This window comes from Apium graveolens, chromosome 5 (assembly GCF_009905375.1).
Source record: "Apium graveolens cultivar Ventura chromosome 5, ASM990537v1, whole genome shotgun sequence".
In the NCBI taxonomy this organism is placed as follows: Eukaryota; Viridiplantae; Streptophyta; class Magnoliopsida; order Apiales; family Apiaceae; genus Apium; species Apium graveolens.
The window spans coordinates 180614844-180637509 of record NC_133651.1 but is presented as its reverse complement, the minus strand read 5'-3'; the positions used below and the strand labels follow the sequence as shown (position 1 = coordinate 180637509).

The following is a 22666-nucleotide window of genomic DNA, read 5'->3' as shown; positions in this document are numbered from 1 at the left end:
AAAATAAGGGAAAATGAATTTTTTCGTCACCCAACTTATGGTGTTTTTAGAAACTTACCACTCAACTATAATTTTTTTTTATTTTACTCACTAATGTTAGGTTCGGATTTTTTTTAGTCACTAACGTTAGGTTCGGATTTGATTATTAGTATTTTGTCAATTTTCTATAGCATTATTAAAATATATTGATAACTAGTACAAAAAATGTCATATGTGTCTTATAAGAAAGCTTAAATGTGTCTGAGTTTGCTAGATGCATATGGAGGAGTCGTGTAATGTCTGAATTATATACGTATGTTATAGGAAGGACTCATATTGTTGTTTTAAATATCTGGTCAGAATATATGTATATACATTGTAAACAGACGCATTAAATCAGTTCATATACGTCTGTTACTTTTTAGGTGGGGTACTAAGCTCAAAACCAAAATTATTAGGAAGAGCCATCGCAATCCGTACTAAAATTATTGGAAAATAAAAAAATAAAAAATTTAATATAATCAAATTAGCAAACTGATCATAAAGTACTTATAAAAAAATAAAAAATTACATATCAATATTTTATCAAACGACACTTTCAAAAACCCAATGAAATCACCAATCACAACTCCTTCATACAACTCTTACCGACCCAAAATCAAAACTATAAACTCATACATTCTAATAGAATTGTGAAACAAGTATATATATAAACACAAAAATATAATAATGTTGTAATAATGTGAATTTGGTATTAAATCAAACAACTCTCACAAGATATTTATCTTACAAACATAGTTTTATAACTTACTTTTAAGATTTTTTTTTGTATATAAAAATTTAAACGTTAAATTATTATTTAGAAGAAAAAAAATTAAAAATAATTTATGAAACTACATCTTTTAGGAGAAATGCTTGTCAAACTCTCATCACCAAGGTAAACGTCTTGAGGGACATATGGAGTACTATATATAAAGACATAGAAATATATCAAATCATTAAAATATTACAGACTGCTACTGTATTTTAATAATGCTACTAAAAATTGACATAATGCTAATAATCAAATCCAAACATAACGTTAGTGACTAAAAACAAATACGAACCTAACATTAGTGAGTAAAAGAAAAAAAATAATAGTAATCAAATCCAAACCTAACGTTAGTGACTAAAAACAAATACGAACATTAGTGAGTAAAAGAAAAAAAATAATAGTTAAATGGTAAGTTCCTAAAAACACGATAAGTTGGATGACGAAAAAATCCATTTTCCCAAAAATAAAGTGCGGAGATAGTAAATAATAATAAGCACTGAGTTCTGGATTCTATATACATTTCCAGATTCCTTACAAACATTTCGACAAGTAGAAAATTTTCATTGTTCCTTTATCCTGAACATATCTATCAAGTTCTTCTGCTTTGCTATTTTTTTCTTTGATCCCTTTCCTTTGCATCTTCTTCCTAAGTCTTTTTGGGTTTCTCTTTTCTCAATCACCCTTGTTTTCACTAAATCCCTCGCTTCAAATTCTAATGCATTCTCCAGAGGAGGATCTTTAAGTTTATTTAGAAGTTCTTCAAGATATTGAACACTATTAATCTTCGTTATTCCTTCAAAATATAGAGAAGTCTTGTTTATAAATACAAACACATATATTCTTTTTGGATCATCTTGTACTCGTTTGGTGTTATTTACAATTTCTGACATCCTATTTCCATTATAGATTTTTGTGATTGGCTCAATAGTGATCTTGTCAGATTTACAAGTGGACCTCTTGATCAGTTTGAGAATTGATTCCGAGATGTTTTTTTGAAGTGCTTTAGTGCCATTCTGTTTGGTTGACCATTGGCTTTCTTGAAACAAAATGCTAACTCTTCTTCATCAATTTTCTTGATGTATGGTTGAGGGTGATTGATAGGTTCACGAATGAGATGTCTATATGGTCCCGTGACAAGAATTGGGGTGAAGTAAAATCTGGTTTATTTCGGTAGATAAGAATCTAAAATAGCCGCAACCTTATTCAGTCTAAAAGTATAAATTAACTCAGCAACCTTTTGATCTTCCTTTGTTCTGTTTGGATTGCCTCTAAGCTTAGATTCTGCATACTTCATGAATTTCGAATAACTTCCCTCAAGGCACTCGTCAGTCAACGTCAGAATATGCAAAGTCGAAGGCTTGTAATACTTGGCAACTGGAAGTTTCTATGCCAATGATTTTTATTTTTTCTTCAATAAAGTCCCCATTAGCTCATTCACCTTATGACCTCCTTTAACCACCTTCCTGAATAGCACATACAACTTTACAATATTTATTTTGTTTAACGCTTTTGTTGGCATCATTCGAGCTCCCTTGTCACTCAGATTAATGAACAATCTGTTAGTATTGGTGTCCTTGAGACAATACTTTTTAGTGTTTTATTGAAAACATTTTATGGATTATGTTTACTTAATTATTTAATTAATATTTATTATGTCTTTATTTACTATGTTATAAATTGAAAGCATAATAAATGTTCTTGGAATATTAATACGCATTATATATCTCTAAGTATGTGACTTAAAAATAAGATTATATGAATAGTATTATTTATATTCCTTAAATTTCCTAGTCAAGTATTATTATGAGAGGATAATAATAATGCAATAAGACTAGTATGTTTGTTGACAGATGACCACATCTCATTGGTCATAGGTATGGTGATACTAAAGTCAAGAACATAAGTGCATGTCACAATACATGACACTGGAAAGACCCACTGTGAGATTCTACATGTTAATTAGTGTCATAAGAAATTCTCACTGTGATAATGATGTAATGATCCTTTGCCTTAAAATCATTATATTTGACCCTCAGGGTCTAGAAGATGTTTCAAAAAGGAAATTTTGAATGAGAAAAGTATTTGATGTTTATAAGGAAGCTATCAACAAATAAGAAGGAATTGCATTCTTTATCAAATGGTAATTATTCTTTACTTGTTTAGCTGATAGGTAACTCTATATAAACAAACCTATGTAATTTATTTTAAAGTCGAGGTCATTGAGAGCATAGGTTATAGAGAGCTGTTGTGTAAAATACAGAGAAGGTGTTAGGGTTCTTCTACACCTTAGGGGAGATTGTTTATACATCAATAAAACAAACTTGATTATTTCATCTTTGTGTTTTTATTGTGTTAACTGTGTTCTTATTATTTATTGTTAATTGCAAAAATTTTGAAAAAGACATAATACAAGTATTCAACCCCCCTTCTACTTGTGTATCTAGGATAACAAGTGATATCAAAGCCTGAACTAATTATTTTAATTAGTTAATCGATCAAGAAAGATTTCTGGAAACAAGGATGGGAACACAAAAATACCTATACTTAAGATAAGTGAATATATGCACCGGAGAGTCAAGATGTTGCATCATCTGGAAGCAACAGACCCTGACTATATTGATATGATCAAGGAAGGACCTTATGTGCCTACAAAAATTGTTCCACAATCTATGAAGGATGGAGAAGTTATTGAGGAACATATTGAGGACAAGACTAAAGCAGAGTGGACCAAAGAAGATAAGGAGAATGTACTGAAAGATGCTAAAGCGAAGAATATTCTCTTTAATAGTCTTGATTCTGTACTAACAAATTCTGTGATCTCCTGTTAATCCTCCAAAGAGATGTGGGATAAACTTGAAATTCATTGTGAAGGTACAAAGGATGTCAAGAAGAATGTCAGGTCTCTACTAATTCAAGAGTATGAGTACTTTGAGGCAAAATCTAATAACACTATCAAAGAACTTTACGATAGATTCATAAAACTCCTGATTGAGATGACTATTTTTGGTAAAGTGTATGATAGTGAAGAAACTAACACAAAATTCATCAGGGCACTTTCAGAAGAATGGGACAATAAGACTACAACAATGAGAGGAGTTAGAGATTTAGATGAAATATCTCTGGAAGAACTGTATGGTAGACTGAAAACATATGATATGGAGATGCAACAAAGAAAAAGTAAAAAGGTTGCTAAGGCTAAAAGTGTTGCTCTAATTATGGAGTCTACAAAGGAACAAAACTCAAAAGTGGAAGAGAAGAAGGTTGAGAAATCTAAGATCAAGAACAAGCGTGTTGAACATTCAAGTCTACAGATATGACTCTGACTCTGAAGGTGAGATGGATATGGAAGAAATGATGGTAATGTTTGCTAGAAATTTTAAGAAGATGAAATTCAGCAAGAAACAGAAAAATTTAGCAAAAGACCATTTGTCAAGAAAGAAGATGGTAAAGAAGAAAAGAGTAAGAGCACAATCATCTAACTTGACGAGGCAAAAGTCAAGTGCTTCAACTGTGGAATATTGTAACATACTCTTGTGTCATATATAAATAAGAGTAGTAGCATAGATGAAAAAATACATATTAAAAATCAAAGAATCAATTGTTCAACATTCAAGCATTTATAAGAACAATTAATTCATTCTATCTTTGTAATAACAACTAAGTTTTAGACCTAGATATTTTTGAGCAAAATATAATTCACCGGTGAAATATCAAACCACCATTAATTTTTAAATATCTTTGTGTTATATTGTTCGATTTTCTCTCTTGTTTTACTTAAACAGTTTCCACATTAAACAAACAATAAATTATTCCCTTGAGTAGGAAAATTTGTAGTTTGTATTCAACCCCTGCAAACAATTTTGATCTTGTTCATAAAAGGCATTAGTTAAATAACAGAGTTGTGTGGGAAGAGTGAGAGTTCAGTTAATATGATTTTTTGCATGTTAATGAGACTAATATGATTGTAGGTCTTAGCATGTGTCTAATTTAATGTTAGATGTAGATGAGAGGAGAAGTGTGAAATTGGAACAATAGAGAAGGCGAGACCCGCGCTTAAAAATAAGTTGTGCACACGGAAAAAATCGGCTCAGATTGCTCTTTTACATATATAATAGATGACATTAAATTGAGTCAAATTTGTGATCAATAAGTTAAATTTAAACTCAACTGGTCATGAAATTAATACATTTATTAATGTTTGAGAACTTTTATTTAAAGTGATATTCAAATAAGGTTTAGGATAAATAATATATAATATTATATTTAGAAACATAAATTTTATTTTAAATGATAAATTTGTATGACAAAATATGAGTTATCATTTGAAATTCTTAGATTTGTATTGATATTTGAAACTTTTGAATTTCAAATAAATTACATATACAACTTCTTTAATTATTTGAATATATTTGTTCTATTAAATCAAAATTTTCAAATGAAATTCATATTTTAAATAGATAATAAAATAATTTAAAAATTGATGAAATCTTAATTTTGAGTATTCACTAATATTATTCTTTAGTTAATAACATTCAATTATATAATAACTTTTAGTATTAATTTATACTACAACAGTAAATTATCGTGAATTGCACAAAATTAAATTTCATTTTTTCACACAAAAAAAAGTTTTTTTTCAAAAACACATAAGGGTAGAATTTTTTAAAATGTATTTTGTAAAAATACAATTTCTTTAAAAATTTGTAAAAATACCATTTTTTATTTTTTATTTTTAATAAAAATACAATTTATAATTTTGCGATCGTATTTGCAACTAAATCAACCACAAATATATATTAAATTTTTTAATTATAATAATATTTGATTGCATAATATGTTGATTAATAAATGGCAGTAGTTTTTTTAGAGAAATAAATGGTAGTAGTTAAATCAAATGCAGCCAAAAATAATTTTAATTATTTTTTAGAAAAAAAAATTACATATAATTGTAAACCAAATTTTTATAAATATTTTTAGAATATAGTAAAATCGCAAAAAACTAAAAAAACGTATATTTGATAAATTTCCAAAAAAAAAGTCACTTTTTCGAAAATCAAATATTTCTATCTTTTGAAGTACTAAACTTAAAAAAGAAATACATTTACTACATTTAAAAAGAATATTCTAGTATCCCATCTATTTATAAAAAATAGTAAAATAAAAGAAAAAGTGAAATAGCAATCGAACCTCCATCAATACAAAGTTACAAAGACAACTACCTACAAACACAGAGCGAGAGAAGAGTACACCACTGTCACCATCACCGATCGATCCTCTCCGACTTCAATCATCTCTCTCTCCCTGTTATTATATACACACACATGTATCTCTATCTCCCTCCACAATCAACACAGTAAGTTCTCTTTAAACATCTCTCTCCCCCTCTCTCTTTCTCCCCCTTCTCTCTTTTCAATCTCTCTCTCTCCTTTCTCTCTCTCTCCCACATATATATATTTCTGTGAATATACAATTAGTTTGTGTATCTATGTATTGATTGTATGAGACTGTTTAAGTAGTAATTTAAGGGTGAGGAAATAACCATTATTTCAACTACAGTAACAAGAATACCAATTCTCGGGGAAGAGTGGTGAAAATACCGGATGGATTACGCATTCTGCAATAGGGTATCAAGTAATACACATATATATGTTGGGTTACAATCAATACACATATATATTTTGGGTAATAGAAGAACATTAATTTAATATTTGCGTATTAAATTTAGATAACAATACAAAAAACTCTTGGAGGCGCCACAAGAGTATTACTTTGTGTAGGCGCCCTCAAGCTAGTCTATTACAATAAAATGACTCTAAGTAAAGTTTATGGGTGCCCATACATTGCATTTACGCTTGGGGGTGCCCAATAGCACTTAAACAAATTCATGATTTATTTTCTATACATAATTGACTTTGTTTGACTTGAATCTTGACCTTGACCTTGACCTTGAATTTCTTGAGCTTGAATTTGACTTGGAAATACCTTTTAATATTTACTTTGATTTATTTCTATGTTTAATGTAATCAACTTTAGTTCAATGTATTCTTTAGAATTTGTAAGATAATTCTTTTCTAATATACTGACATTTAGTGCACTGGTCTGGTTCACAAACGACTAACATAGAATTGATTTTTCTTTGCCTTATATAATGCTAGTAGACCTATTCCAAATTAATTCCATTGCTTCTCTTCACTGAAATCCTTTGATACTGAATACTTGAATCATTGTTGTTCCTTGTCATAGATAGACTTCTGAACATTTATTAATCACTGAGGGCTAAACATATTAATGAACTTCTATCGGTGATTCTTCACAAGTCTTCATTCTTTAAATCTCTAAACTGATTCAGTATTTTATCCCATCTTCTTTTATTCTGGAATTTTGTGCTTCGTGATTATTATTATTATTATTATTATTATTATTATTATTATTATTATTATTATTATTATTTGTCTTTATTTACTGTTTGAGTTATCGTTACCACTATCACATGTTATGTTACATTATTCTTTACAATCTCCCCCCTATTTGCTTTATACATTTCGATAAGCAAATCTTGAAAGATAACTCAATTGTTAACAGAAAAAATAAGGGAAAATGAATTTTTTCGTCACCCAACTTATGGTGTTTTTAGAAACTTACCACTCAACTATAATTTTTTTTGTTTTACTCACTAATGATAGGTTCGGATTTTTTTAGTCACTAACGTTAGGTTCGGATTTGATTATTAGTATTTTGTCAATTTTCTATAGCATTATTAAAATATATTGATAACTAGTACAAAAAATGTCATATGTGTCTTATAAGAAAGCTTAAATGTGTCTGAGTTTGCTAGATGCATATGGAGGAGTCGTGTAATGTCTGAATTATATACGTATATTATAGGAAGGACTCATATTGTTGTTTTAAACATCTGGTCAGAATATATGTATATACATTGTAAACAGACGCATTAAATCAGTTCATATACGTCTGTTACTTTTTAGGTGGGGTACTAAGCTCAAAACCAAAATTATTAGGAAGAGCCATCGCAATCCGTACTAAAATTATTGGAAAATAAAAAAATAAAAAATTTAATATAATCAAATTAGCAAACTGATCATAAAGTACTTATAAAAAAATAAAAAATTACATATCAATATTTTACCAAACGACACTTTCAAAAACCCAATGAAATCACCAATCACAACTCCTTCATACAACTCTTACCGACCCAAAATCAAAACTATAAACTCATACATTCTAATAGAATTGTGAAACAAGTATATATATAAACACAAAAATATAATAATGTTGTAATAATGTGAATTTGGTATTAAATCAAACAACTCTCTCAAGATATTTATCTTACAAACATAGTTTTATAACTTACTTTTAAGATTTTTTTTTGTATATAAAAATTTAAACGTTAAATTATTATTTAGAAGAAAAAAAATTAAAAATAATTTATGAAACTACATCTTTTAGGAGAAATGCTTGTCAAACTCTCATCACCAAGGTAAACGTCTTGAGGGACATATGGAGTACTATATATAAAGACATAGAAATATATCAAATCATTAAAATATTACAGACTGCTACTGTATTTTAATAATGCTACTAAAAATTGACATAATGCTAATAATCAAATCCAAACATAACGTTAGTGACTAAAAACAAATACGAACCTAACATTAGTGAGTAAAAGAAAAAAAATAATAGTAATCAAATCCAAACCTAACGTTAGTGACTAAAAACAAATACGAACATTAGTGAGTAAAAGAAAAAAAATAATAGTTAAATGGTAAGTTCCTAAAAACACGATAAGTTGGATGACAAAAAATCCATTTTCCCAAAAATAAAGTGCGGAGATAGTAAATAATAATAAGCACTGAGTTCTGGATTCTATATACATTTCCAGATTCCTTACAAACATTTCGACAAGTACAAAATTTTCATTGTTCCTTTATCCTGAACATATCTATCAAGTTCTTCTGCTTTGCTATTTTTTTCTTTGATCCCTTTCCTTTGCATCTTCTTCCTAAGTCTTTTTGGGTTTCTCTTTTCTCAATCACCCTTGTTTTCACTAAATCCCTCGCTTCAAATTCTAATGCATTCTCCAGAGGAGGATCTTTAAGTTTATTTAGAAGTTCTTCAAGATATTGAACACTATTAATCTTCGTTATTCCTTCAAAATATAGAGAAGTCTTATTTATAAATACAAACACATATATTCTTTTTGGATCATCTTGTACTCGTTTGGTGTTATTTACAATTTCTGACATCCTATTTCCATTATAGATTTTTGTGATTGGCTCAATAGTGATCTTGTCAGATTTACAAGTGGACCTCTTGATCAGTTTGAGAATTGATTCCGAGATGTTTTTTTGAAGTGCTTTAGTGCCATTCTGTTTGGTTGACCATTGGATTTCTTGAAACAAAATGCTAACTCTTCTTCATCAATTTTCTTGATGTATGGTTGAGGGTGATTGATAGGTTCACGAATGAGATGTCTATATGGTCCCGTGACAAGAATTGGGGTGAAGTAAAATCTGGTTTATTTCGGTAGATAAGAATCTAAAATAGCCGCAACCTTATTCAGTCTAAAAGTATAAATTAACTCAGCAACCTTTTGATCTTCCTTTGTTCTGTTTGGATTGCCTCTAAGCTTAGATTCTGCATACTTCATGAATTTCGAATAACTTCCCTCAAGGCACTCGTCAGTCAACGTCAGAATATGCAAAGTCGAAGGCTTGTAATACTTGGCAACTGGAAGTTTCTATGCCAATGATTTTTATTTTTTCTTCAATAAAGTCCCCATTAGCTCATTCACCTTATGACCTCCTTTAACCACCTTCCTGAATAGCACATACAACTTTACAATATTTATTTTGTTTAACGCTTTTGTTGGCATCATTCGAGCTCCCTTGTCACTCAGATTAATGAACAATCTGTTAGTATTGGTGTCCTTGAGACAATACTTTTTAGTGTTTTATTGAAAACATTTTATGGATTATGTTTACTTAATTATTTAATTAATATTTATTATGTCTTTATTTACTATGTTATAAATTGAAAGCATAATAAATGTTCTTGGAATATTAATACGCATTATATATCTTTAAGTATGTGACTTAAAAATGAGATTATATGAATAGTATTATTTATATTCCTTAAATTTCCTAGTCAAGTATTATTATGAGAGGATAATAATAATGCAATAAGACTAGTATGTTTGTTGACAGATGACCACATCTCATTGGTCATAGGTATGGTGATACTAAAGTCAAGAACATAAGTGCATGTCACAATACATGACACTGGAAAGACCCACTGTGAGATTCTACATGTTAATTAGTGTCATAAGAAATTCTCACTGTGATAATGATGTAATGATCCTTTGCCTTGAAATCATTATATTTGACCCTCAGGGTCTAGAAGATGTTTCAAAAAGGAAATTTTGAATGAGAAAAGTATTTGATGTTTATAAGGAAGCTATCAACAAATAAGAAGGAATTGCATTCTTTATCAAATGGTAATTATTCTTTACTTGTTTAGCTGATAGGTAACTCTATATAAACAAACCTATGTAATTTATTTTAAAGTCGAGGTCATTGAGAGCATAGGTTATAGAGAGCTGTTGTGTAAAATACAGAGAAGGTGTTAGGGTTCTTCTACACCTTAGGGGAGATTGTTTATACATCAATAAAACAAACTTGATTATTTCATCTTTGTGTTTTTATTGTGTTAACTGTGTTCTTATTATTTATTGTTAATTGCAAAAATTTTGAAAAAGACATAATACAAGTATTCAACCCCCCTTCTACTTGTTTATCTAGGATAACAAGTGATATCAAAGCCTGAACTAATTATTTTAATTAGTTAATCGATCAAGAAAGATTTCTGGAAACAAGGATGGGAACACAAAAATACCTATACTTAAGATAAGTGAATATATGCACCGGAGAGTCAAGATGTTGCATCATCTGGAAGCAACAGACCCTGACTATATTGATATGATCAAGGAAGGACCTTATGTGCCTACAAAAATTGTTCCACAATCTATGAAGGATGGAGAAGTTATTGAGGAACATATTGAGGACAAGACTAAAGCAGAGTGGACCAAAGAAGATAAGGAGAATGTACTGAAAGATGCTAAAGTGAAGAATATTCTCTTTAATAGTCTTGATTCTGTACTAACAAATTCTGTGATCTCCTGTTAATCCTCCAAAGAGATGTGGGATAAACTTGAAATTCATTGTGAAGGTACAAAGGATGTCAAGAAGAATGTCAGGTCTCTACTAATTCAAGAGTATGAGTACTTTGAGGCAAAATCTAATAACACTATCAAAGAACTTTACGATAGATTCATAAAACTCCTGAATGAGATGACTATTTTTGGTAAAGTGTATGATAGTGAAGAAACTAACACAAAATTCATCAGGGCACTTTCAGAAGAATGGGACAATAAGACTACAACAATGAGAGGAGTTAGAGATTTAGATGAAATATCTCTGGAAGAACTGTATGGTAGACTGAAAACATATGATATGGAGATGCAACAAAGAAAAAGTAAAAAGGTTGCTAAGGCTAAAAGTGTTGCTCTAATTATGGAGTCTACAAAGGAACAAAACTCAAAAGTGGAAGAGAAGAAGGTTGAGAAATCTAAGATCAAGAACAAGCGTGTTGAACATTCAAGTCTACAGATATGACTCTGACTCTGAAGGTGAGATGGATATGGAAGAAATAATGGTAATGTTTGCTAGAAATTTTAAGAAGATGAAATTCAGCAAGAAACAGAAAAATTTAGCAAAAGACCATTTGTCAAGAAAGAAGATGGTAAAGAAGAAAAGAGTAAGAGCACAATCATCTAACTTGACGAGGCAAAAGTCAAGTGCTTCAACTGTGGAATATTGTAACATACTCTTGTGTCATATATAAATAAGAGTAGTAGCATAGATGAAAAAATACATATTAAAAATCAAAGAATCAATTGTTCAACATTCAAGCATTTATAAGAACAATTAATTCATTCTATCTTTGTAATAACAACTAAGTTTTAGACCTAGATATTTTTGAGCAAAATATAATTCACCGGTGAAATATCAAACCACCATTAATTTTTAAATATCTTTGTGTTATATTGTTCGATTTTCTCTCTTGTTTTACTTAAACAGTTTCCACATTAAACAAACAATAAATTATTCCCTTGAGTAGGAAAATTTGTAGTTTGTATTCAACCCCTGCAAACAATTTTGATCTTGTTCATAAAAGGCATTAGTTAAATAACAGAGTTGTGTGGGAAGAGTGAGAGTTCAGTTAATATGATTTTTTGCATGTTAATGAGACTAATATGATTGTAGGTCTTAGCATGTGTCTAATTTAATGTTAGATGTAGATGAGAGGAGAAGTGTGAAATTGGAACAATAGAGAAGGCGAGACCCGCGCTTAAAAATAAGTTGTGCACACGGAAAAAATCGGCTCAGATTGCTCTTTTACATATATAATAGATGACATTAAATTGAGTCAAATTTGTGATCAATAAGTTAAATTTAAACTCAACTGGTCATGAAATTAATACATTTATTAATGTTTGAGAACTTTTATTTAAAGTGATATTCAAATAAGGTTTAGGATAAATAATATATAATATTATATTTAGAAACATAAATTTTATTTTAAATGATAAATTTGTATGACAAAATATGAGTTATCATTTGAAATTCTTAGATTTGTATTGATATTTGAAACTTTTGAATTTCAAATAAATTACATATACAACTTCTTTAATTATTTGAATATATTTGTTCTATTAAATCAAAATTTTCAAATGAAATTCATATTTTAAATAGATAATAAAATAATTTAAAAATTGATGAAATCTTAATTTTGAGTATTCACTAATATTATTCTTTAGTTAATAACATTCAATTATATAATAACTTTTAGTATTAATTTATACTACAACAGTAAATTATCGTGAATTGCACAAAATTAAATTTCATTTTTTCACACAAAAAAAAGTTTTTTTTCAAAAACACACAAGGGTAGAATTTTTTAAAAAGTATTTTGTAAAAATACAATTTCTTTAAAAATTTGTAAAAATACCATTTTTTATTTTTTATTTTTAATAAAAATACAATTTATAATTTTGCGATCGTATTTGCAACTAAATCAACCACAAATATATATTAAATTTTTTTAATTATAATAATATTTGATTGCATAATATGTTGATTAATAAATGGCAGTAGTTTTTTTAGAGAAATAAATGGTAGTAGTTAAATCAAATGCAGCCAAAATAATTTTAATTATTTTTTAGAAAAAAAAATTACATATAATTGTAAACCAAATTTTTATAAATATTTTTAGAATATAGTAAAATCGCAAAAAACTAAAAAAACGTATATTTGATAAATTTCCAAAAAAAAAGTCACTTTTTCGAAAATCAAATATTTCTATCTTTTGAAGTACTAAACTTAAAAAAGAAATACATTTACTACATTTAAAAAGAATATTCTATAATCCCATCTATTTATAAAAAATAGTAAAATAAAAGAAAAAGTGAAATAGCAATCGAACCTCCATCAATACAAAGTTACAAAGACAACTACCTACAAACACAGAGCGAGAGAAGAGTACACCACTGTCACCATCATCGATCGATCCTCTCCGACTTCAATCATCTCTCTCTCCCTGTTATTATATACACACACATGTATCTCTATCTCCCTCCACAATCAACACCAGTAAGTTCTCTTTAAACATCTCTCTCCCCCTCTCTCTTTCTCCCCCTTCTCTCTTTTCAATCTCTCTCTCCTTTCTCTCTCTCTCCCACATATATATATTTCTGTGAATATACAATTAGTTTGTGTATCTATATATTGATTGTATGAGATTGTTTAAGTAGTAATTTAAGGGTGAAGGGGGAAATAACCATTATTTCAACTACAGTAACAAGAATACCAATTCTCGGGGAAGAGTGGTGAAAATACCGAATGGATTACGCATTCTGCAATAGGGTATCAAGTAATACACATATATATGTTGGGTTACAATCAATACACATATATATTTTGGGTAATAGAAGAACATTAATTTTTAAAAAAATGAGTATAACTAATACGCAACTGAAGAGTGGGTATCGTGTAATATTATATTCCTTAAAAATTTAATACGCAAAACTAATTTAGGTATCCTTTAAAAATTATATGCAGCATTCTGGGTTCAACTAAATACGCATATACAGTTTGGGTGATTAGTAAATTTTGAAAAATGAATATAACTAATACGCAATTGAAGAATAGGTATCACTTAATATTAGATTACTTAAAAACTGAATACGCAAAAATAATCTGGGTATCCTTAAAAATTATTTGCATAAAATTTTGGGTTGAATTGAATACGCATACACAGTTTGCGTAATTTTTATGTACTTTAAAAATAATAAATATAACTAATACGCATTTACAGATTGGGTCAACCAATATGTTGAACATCGTTAATTTTTTTAAAAAATGAACTAACCTCACATGATACGCATCCAATAATTGGGTAAAACAGTTATCATTCTATATTACGCATTACATATTTAGGTATTATAATTCAATAATAATAATAATAAAGTTTGTTAAAGATGCGCAGTTACAGTATGGGTAACATTGATATGGTTGTGTTAGTAAATCTATCATAGGTATGGTGATCATATTTACTTCGGGTTCATGATCCTTGATCCTCGCATGAGACGGACAGTAGATTTGGCATATCGACTTGCTCAGAAATAGTTCCTTCTTTACCCAAATTTTTTCTATTTCTGCAATTTACACATATGTATGAACTCTATGTGGAGACTTCAGGCATGTTTGATTGTCAGTCTTGACTTATATATCTTTTCCAAATATTTTGATCTTATTGTCTAATCTTCAACATACATTTCAAAGTTTCCGTGTTTTAATGATGTAAATGATAACTGACCAGGAAACACAAAATAATTTTTTTCTTAAAAAAAAATATTGGTTACAGACATATAATTTTGTTCTTAGCCCTTAACTAGTTCATAGTACAACTAAAGATGGCTTTGGTTCAGTATCATATGGCAAAACAAAGAATATATAAGCAAAGAAAGGGTCTGGACTTTGGTATTGTTTAAAAGTTGGGTATTCAAGGGAATTTCCACACTGCAAAAGTTTTCCAAGATCATATTTACACTAGTTATTATACCATACTCTAAATGTCAGCAGACGCAAATCAAAAGGTTTTTTCTCTTGATATTTTATTAAGAGATCCGATATTTGCACGTCCTTTAACAAATACAAAAGACGGAACTCTGCGGGAAGCATTTGGATGTTCTGCGGGAAGTATTTGGATGCTTTGCATCTTGAATGTTGCTCTGAAATTACAAATTAGGAATTGAATGATATGCTACGAAAACTCCCCTTTAATCTTTGGTATCAGGTCTCAGTTAATCGTATTTACTAGTGATGGACTACCAAAATTGAGGCAACCCCTCACTCTTAATTTAGCAAAATTTGCAATAGGGTAACCGTAAACAGAGATATAAAATAAATTACACCATGCCAGTTACGTAAATATGAGAAGATATGCATCCATAAAACTAGAAACATCAGTATCTAGAAATTGTTATTGAAACTAAAATGTACCCGATGCGATACACCACAAAAAGAAGGAATTTAAGATACCATGTATTTTTTCCAGGTATTAACATATTTTCCATTACCATTGTCTAATTAGAAAAATAATCTAATTGCTATCTTCCGTTGTTTTGATCCCTGGTCATACTGCTGCGCTGCATCACTATTTTCATCACTATTTCAAAAGGCATGTAGAATGTTGCAAGGCTCACTCAAAAATCTGCATTCAAATAAAAATTATAAAAAATATGGTTACAATAACCAAACTTGACGACTTCACAAACTCTATAAATGTACTTACATGAACAATATAAAACTAATCTCTAGGAAACCACGAGTAATATACTACTTGTTTTTCTTCCTTCACAATCAATAGATAATTAAAATTGTATATACGAAAATGATGGCAGCAATACAGTAATTTAAAAACTAGACTTGATCATAACTAACCGAAGCCTTTGATATTGTTAATAACCATCTGTCTCGCATTTTGGACCTTTCTTTTTCCGAGGTCGCAACTGTATAGCATGTTCATGTTCCAGATGTTGATGTTCTTCTGGTATTGGAGGCCACTCTTCTTTTTCTTCTTGGGGTTGTTGGTCCACTGGAAAATTTTCTTGCTGAATAGGGAGGGGCTGCTCGATCTCAACAGGTCGGGGCTGTTGTTCCTCAATAGGTGGGGGTTGTTGCTTTTCAACCGCTGGCAGTTGTTGCTCAATCAGTTCATGCATGTGTTCATTATCAACAGACGGGGGTTGTTCAATTATTTGTTCTTCATGCACTAGTGGTTGAAAATCTTCAGGGCACGATAAGTTGAAAGAGGGATGCACATGCATTGGTTCTACTCGATTGTCTTCTTTCTCGTTTGTGAGCATTCTTGTTATTTGTTGATCATCTTGTACTAGTGGCACTGTAGACAACAAGTTTGAAGTAGGATGCGGCAGTGGTGTAGGATAAACATAAGTAGTTTCCTCACGTGATTGCGACCAATCCGGTATTAAATCAAAGTTGGGAAACCACGACGACCAATCCGGTATTAAATCAAAGTTGGGAAACCACGACATAGGTGTACGATCAATACCTCTATTATCCATCTCATGAACCTCCACATGATGCTCAATACTTGCTGCTGTCTCTTTCAAATGAACACATCTGGCATCATTTATATTATCATTTCTCACATCATCAGTATGAATTCTACATTTTTTTGTAGCATTAACTTCTCCACGACCCCCTTTATGACCAACCCTTTTCAGTTTCACTTCTACAGGTTCTTTATCGATAAGTGTGTCATCAGCAGAAAAATCTAGACGAAGCCCACGACTATACTGAGACTCTAATACCCGTCTGCCATGTTTAGAAATAATATCAATAGTGTTGTAATCTCCACTTACCACACGACTGGCAATAGAGGATATATGATTAAGTATATTAAACTGAAATAAAAAAACATGCATTAGTTAAAGTCAGTTACTACAAACATACCTAAAACACACATGATAGTAAATTGTACTTACCAGATGTGATTGTGCAGCAGCAACACGTGTATGATATGGACAAGTGATATTGGCATACCAGTCAGCATAATCATCAGTTATACCGAGACCTATGTTACCAATAGGGTTGACAGATTGCAAGCGGTTATTCCACAAAAGAATATGCTCTTTATGCTTATCACGCCAATCAATTTCAGTCTTGCCTTTCAAATTCATCTTGTGTAAATCAGTAGAATAGATGGTAGGAGGTGATGGTATATCCTGGACTATGTTAAATTGACGCAAGCACCTATCAGGTTCATGTGGCTCTATTATATGAAAACATATTATTGGACCCTTGTAACACCAAATTTCACTACCTTCTTGACAAATATTGGATAATTTGTCAAGTACATCAGCATATGGCAACCATATGAAGTGATCTGGCACTAGAACATCAAGTGAAAGGCGATCAATATACACAACATGAGAACTGGAATTAGCATATGACTTGGGAGCGCACCACCTAGTAAACAAATACATCCACGATTAAACAAGAGAAGAAAATTCGAAAGACATAAGGATATGCTTATTCCAAGTATTCAAGACATTTAAAGAGCTAGATATTTCTAAACCCCAATTAGGGAGACGGTGAACCCTAAATTGTTAAATTAAGTAAAAATAAAATTAAACGATGGTTCCTAGGGTTTAGGGCCTCCCTAAACCCTAGATTTTATTAGGGTTTAGGGTTTAGGATTTAGGGCCTAAACCCTAAACCCTAATTCGATGTACAATTTAATACACGACATAGCATTTAAATTAATATGTTCTCAGTCAAGTATATAAATTTATTTCTAGTCAACTACTGTGTTTTCTGATAAATTCGAGAATAAAGGCACTTACATTATTACCTCAATCCAAAATAACGATCTACGCAATAAAATAACGATCTACACAATAAAAATACATTATTACCTCAATCCAAATGGCCCGGGAAGATCACCCCATATATCTCCATTGTCCACATATGGACCACGAGAAACTGGAGCAAGGGTAGGTAGTCTCGTCCATGCCCATAGCTGCAATAACAACACACAACCAGCAATTTCTTCCGTTCCTTTTTTGCAAGCCTTGCACATTTCTCTGTAGAGGAACGCAAGGACACCAGAACCCCAAGATAATGTTTTACAACGATCAAAATTCTGTATCAAAAGCAGAAACATACAATGAACTTGCGATCCTTGATGATCGGTGAATAATATACCACCGATTAGTTGCAACATATAAGATTGTGTATATCGGATGAGCTCGTCCTCATTTGCATCATCTGAAAGTGTAAGGAATAATTTCGCCAACCAATTCAACTTTAGCCTTCCGCCATCTATATCTTACTTTCCGGGAGCATTACCAAAAACATTCTCAATAAGATTATTCCAACCACCTTTGAATTCTGTTGAACCGCTAACTACACCACCATCAACACGTAATCCAAGAATCACGCTGACATCCTGTAAAGTAATAGTGCATTTTCCGGTAGGTAAATGGAATGTGTGTCTCTGGCCTCCAACGTTCAACTAATGCTGTAACTAAACTCCAATCCGTTTGGATGCGTGTCAGTCTCGCAACTCCATCAAAGCCCACATCTGTGAGCAATGGAACCATCCGAGGATGCAACGAAGGAAATCTATTACTGTTAAGGTTACGAACCCTTGTTCTTAACACATTGCCACCACCAACATTCCATATAGTAGACGACCTGTGTTCAGATTGTAAATACAATATGGAGGTGTCTCTTGGCCCAGGCTTCAACTCGAAACTGTCAACATTTATCTCATCCATGATCTCATCCATGTTCTGTTGGCAAAAATAATCAAAATAATTTGTCAACACGGAACTTAGTAGTAAAACATTGGTACTGTGAAATCCATTAAGCAAACGTAAGTCTACATAAATAAAATTAATTGCAGCTCAACCTATCATATTTATTAGATTATAAATTATGAAGAGCGGAAACTATGCCATATTATTTATAAGTTTTGTAGTGTCATCAATGAATTATAATAGTTTAGCACAATAAGCCAAGGTACAAGTTACAAAGAGCACAGATTAATATAATTTCGTCTAAACTATAATACAAATTTTATACATTAATGAAGTAATAGAAAACATATTGTAATCGGCTACGATCGGTATAACCAAAATTTGAACATCTTTGAGAAAAACAATATGTAAAAATGATAGGAATGCTAAATCAGGAACCAAACATACACAAGTACAAAAATCACTTACATGACTACTTATTCATACAATTAATCAAGCACATTAAGTATAAACAAACATACTGAACTAGATAAATTTATATAACTTATAAGCTTATGAAGGAAAATTTACAAGTTCAATAATCATATGAGGAGTTGAAATTGAATGACAAGAGTATCCAGAAAAGATCAATCAGCATTTCGTCGTCTTAATTAAAGGGGGGAGAATAATGATGTATCATGTATAGTGAAGAAAGAAAATAAACAGATGTGGGTTTGCAAGTGGGTTTGGATCGGGTGGGAAATACGCATATGTGTAAGGGGTAGTTTTAGTACGCAAGTTTGTACTGGGTATTAAAAAGGGTATTTTCAACACTTAACCCGGGCAATCGGTATTCTCCTTTTTTCTAATTAAAAAATCGTTATTTTTTTTTCATTTTTGCTAACAATTTGAGCAGTATTATAAAGATCCAAATTAATAAAAACTAAAGGCGATTTATTTCAAATTATTTGAAAGGCATATGTCATAGCCTATTTGTTTATTCGAGGATTTAACTCAACTCAAATAAGGATGTAACAAGTAAATAGTGGTTCTATCGTCAGAGAGATCACTCAAAGTAACATATGTCAAAGGATTAAGTAACATTGTTCGTCTACAGACTTGAGGACTTAATTCACTGGAAGAAGCTCAAGAAATTGATCAAGCCTCAGTGATATAAATCAAGATTGTGGATTTAATCAAGTGACAGAGATCTCGTCAGGGTATCAATTAATTTCAAGGATTTAGTCTGAAGAAAATCAAGAGTATCAAAGTCAAGGCATGAAGAAACGTCACAGAAGTTAGTCACTCATGAACCAGACAGTACATCGAGTGTCAATATTGAAGTGGTGGAATTGATTCATAATTGACAGTGATTTTCAGAAGATTTTCAGAAGAATGGTTGCTGCTCAAGATTAGTATTAATTCTCTATTAATTAATTAAGTCATATAATTTAATTAAGAGAATAAATTAAATATGTAAAGATTAATTTATTGATTGATTAATTAATTCAGAATTATTATTTGATTAAAAACTGTTTTAATCCAGCAAGACTATCTTTTGTATTAGCAAGACAATCAATATGACAATCAATAGTCATACCGAAAGTCATGCTAGTTCATTTAGATTGTCTTGCCGAAAGTTCTATCAGTTCAATGGATAGTCCTACCGAAAGTCCTACCAGTTAAAAGGATTGTCATGCTAAGCTAAAAGGATTGTCTTGCCAGTTAAATCAAGGACTGATTTAATATAAAAGAACTGAAGCTGATTTTCAACAGAAGCAGTGCATTGAATATCAAACACAGAAGAACACAGAACAGAGAAAAACAGCAGAGAACTTATTCCAAATTCACAGATCATTTATTTCTAGTATTTATTGTTAAATCTAATCCAATAGAAATCCTTTTCTTGTTCTTGTGTAACTATCTAGCGGATCAAAATCCCTAGAACTTAATCTCAAATTGCATTTAGCATTTGATCCTTTTTATTACAAAAATAGAAAAGGTTCATATCGAATTTATTCTAGATTTGGAATAATTTATTTGAGATTAATCCCTTGTAAACGATAACATTGTTAAAACACCTTTCAAGTTTAATAATAGTTTTATTTAACTTGAATTTTGTTTCACTTTTTTATTCCGCATTTTATTCGATTAAACGGTATTGTTTGTATTCAACCCCCCTTCTACAAACATATTGAGACCTAACATTATTTGTATTTTACATTCCTTTGATTTGCTATTATTTTGTTTAAAATTCATTATTTTAAATTATAATTAAAATTTGATAAATTAAATATCCCAGAACACATGAATTTTATTCATTTCTCAAGATAAATTTATATAATATTGTGATAAAAAATATATATTAAGAATATTATCTTAATGTAAATTACTAATTTATTGAGTTCTCATTTGAGCAACTCTCTATATATATATAGGGGCAAATTTAAGAGAGACTCTATAGTGGTAAAAGATCCAAAAGACTATTTATCTAGTGATTGATTTGACGGTTAAAATTCATATATTAATTTATTATTATAAATATTATATACTAAAAATAGAGAAAATGACAATATTAAAAATATAAAAATACATATTACTTACAGTTAACTATCATTTATGTTATAAATTAAAAACAAATTTCATTTACAATAACAAATAAATACATATCTTATTATAATATATGGTAAGAAGTAAATTAATGTAATTCGATCAATTATATAAAACATATTATAAATTTATATCTCAATTAAATACAAGTTATTATAAATTCATATCATTAATTTTTGGCTATCTATTATCTATATTAAGAAATAATTTATATAATTCTAAGTTCTGAATATGTAGCGGATCAAAATTCCTAGAACTTAATCTCAAATTGCATTTAGCATTTGATCCTTTTTATTACAAAAATAGAAAAAGTTCATGTCGAATTTATTCTAGATTTGGAATAATTTATTTGAGATTAATCCCTTGTAAATGATACCATTGTTAAAACACCTTTTAAGTTTAATAATAGTTTTATTTAACTTGAATTTTGTTTCACTTTTTTATTCCGCTTTTTATTCGATTAAACGGTATTGTTTGTATTCAACCCCTTCTACAAACATATTGAGACCTAACAATTGGCATCAGAGCCTTCTGATTAACGAACAAATCAAGATCCTAGACTTTTGTGATTCTTTCACTCCTTGAATTTTTATTTACTCAAAAAAATCATAATGTCTACACAAAAAGTTGGAACCGTTAAAATTCCACTATTTGATAAAGAAAATAATGTTATGTGGAAGAAGAAGATGCTATTGTTTTTACAAGTTGCAAATCCCAAATATCTGGAAGTGTTAAAGAAGGGTCCAAAAATTCCGATGGTTATTGAACCAGAGGTAATAGAAGATGATTTGGTGATTACCAAAGCTAGAACTTATGTAAAAGATCCTGAGGATTTTTCTCCTGCTGAAAAAGAAGAAGCCTCCCTGGATGCTAGCCTTCAATTAATTTTAGTAGATTCCCTTGATCCCTTGATGAATAGACATGTGATGAACTGTAAAGATTCCAAACACATCTGGGAAACTATTGAGGTGATTAATGAAGGCACAGAGGAAGTTAGGGAGAACAAGTTAGAAATCTTAACCTCTGAGTATGAATACTTTAAATCCAATCCAGGAGAAGGAATCACTGAAGTATTTGAGAGGTACAATGCACTGATCAACAACCTGAACATTAATGGTAAATACTATTCAATCAGGGAGGTCAACAAAAAGTTCCTTTTAACACTGCCAACTCATCTCGAACATAGAATCACTGCCATAAGAGAAGCAAGAGATCTGAGTGAGATTTCTTTGGAAAGGCTCTATGGTGTGTTAAAGACCTATGAGTTGGAGCAGATTCAGCAGAAGGAAGTCTACGGGAAAGGAAGAGTGGTCAGCACGTCTACTGCTCTAGTAGCTGAAGAACAACAACAACCACAA

The 22666-nt window shown here is 30.2% G+C and overlaps 1 protein-coding gene and 1 long non-coding RNA gene across 2 annotated transcripts; one reads left to right on the top strand and one right to left on the bottom strand.

Annotated features, from left to right (window-relative positions):
* The first annotated feature begins 13351 nt into the window (after positions 1–13351).
* LOC141724647 (uncharacterized) lies at positions 13352–14672 on the top strand. Its single transcript, XR_012576834.1, has 2 exons — positions 13352–13521; positions 14452–14672. It is a non-coding gene; the product is annotated as an uncharacterized LOC141724647 (long non-coding RNA).
* A 689-nt stretch (positions 14673–15361) lies between these two features.
* On the bottom strand, positions 15362–19441 carry LOC141724646 (uncharacterized). Its single transcript, XM_074526859.1, has 5 exons — positions 19290–19441; positions 17874–18752; positions 16941–17424; positions 15874–16859; positions 15362–15643 (listed from the first exon to the last, which is right to left on the bottom strand). Exons 2-4 carry the CDS (start codon positions 18179–18181, stop codon positions 15891–15893), a joined length of 1761 nt encoding a protein of 586 aa, XP_074382960.1. The 5' UTR covers positions 18182–18752; positions 19290–19441; the 3' UTR covers positions 15362–15643; positions 15874–15890.
* Between the last annotated feature and the right edge of the window lie 3225 nt (positions 19442–22666).